Source organism: Camelina sativa, chromosome 15 (genome assembly GCF_000633955.1).
Source record: "Camelina sativa cultivar DH55 chromosome 15, Cs, whole genome shotgun sequence".
Classification (NCBI taxonomy): Eukaryota; Viridiplantae; Streptophyta; class Magnoliopsida; order Brassicales; family Brassicaceae; genus Camelina; species Camelina sativa.
This window is the reverse complement of record NC_025699.1, coordinates 29,294,794-29,295,480: the sequence shown is the minus strand read 5'-3', so window position 1 is coordinate 29,295,480 and position 687 is coordinate 29,294,794. Positions and strand designations below refer to the sequence as shown.

Here is a 687-nt window from a genome sequence, read left to right as displayed (position 1 = left end):
TGCAGTTATTTGTAGACACACAACTATTTAGTGTTTTATCAGACTCACGACTATCGAGCTTTGAGAATGGGGGTCGCTGAAGCTCATCAACTTATACAATACAAACTGAAGATACCATCCAAAGTCAAATCATACAAAAACCGATAACAAGAAGCAAATGAGGGTCACTTACTACCCTTTATACGCAGAGAGAGAGAGAAACTTGTTTGGAAACTTCTTTCGTACTCTTGTATATTAGTCATCTCTCAGTAGAAGCTTTTGAAGCTTTTGTTTGTTAAAGTTGTACAGAACACTTGAACACCCTTTTTTGCTTCATTCAAGTGGTTGATTTCATGTTTCACAATCAGATTCAACCGCAAATTTTCAGAAGCGATTCAAAGTGGGTTAATTGTGCATAACTTTTTTGAAAAAGATAGAATCTATAAATTTTATTGAGGTGCATCACTTTAAATGGTGAAATTTTTTAATTATTAGTGTGATATATTAGTTGGTTTATTTGTGGTTTAGATAAACCATGTCACCCAACCAGACTTCTCATTCTATTGCATAAACCTTAAAAAGTAAAATCAATTCCAAAAAGTTTTCTATCTCTCGGCTCTCTTGATATCTCTCTCAGGATCATGGCAAAGGATAATCAGGAATTGGCGTTGAAGAAACAGAGGGAGGAAGAATTGGCGTTGCAGAAAC

At 34.9% G+C, this 687-nt stretch overlaps 1 protein-coding gene across 1 annotated transcript in view; it reads left to right on the top strand.

Annotated features, from left to right (window-relative positions):
- Positions 1 to 431, top strand: part of LOC104747840 — an 8,307-nt gene extending 7,876 nt beyond the window's left edge. Inside the window, exon 19 of the mRNA XM_010469544.1 lies at positions 6 to 431. Within this exon, the coding sequence (XP_010467846.1) occupies positions 6 to 80 (75 nt within the window). The 3' untranslated portion in view covers positions 81 to 431. The remainder of the gene's footprint in view (positions 1 to 5) is intronic.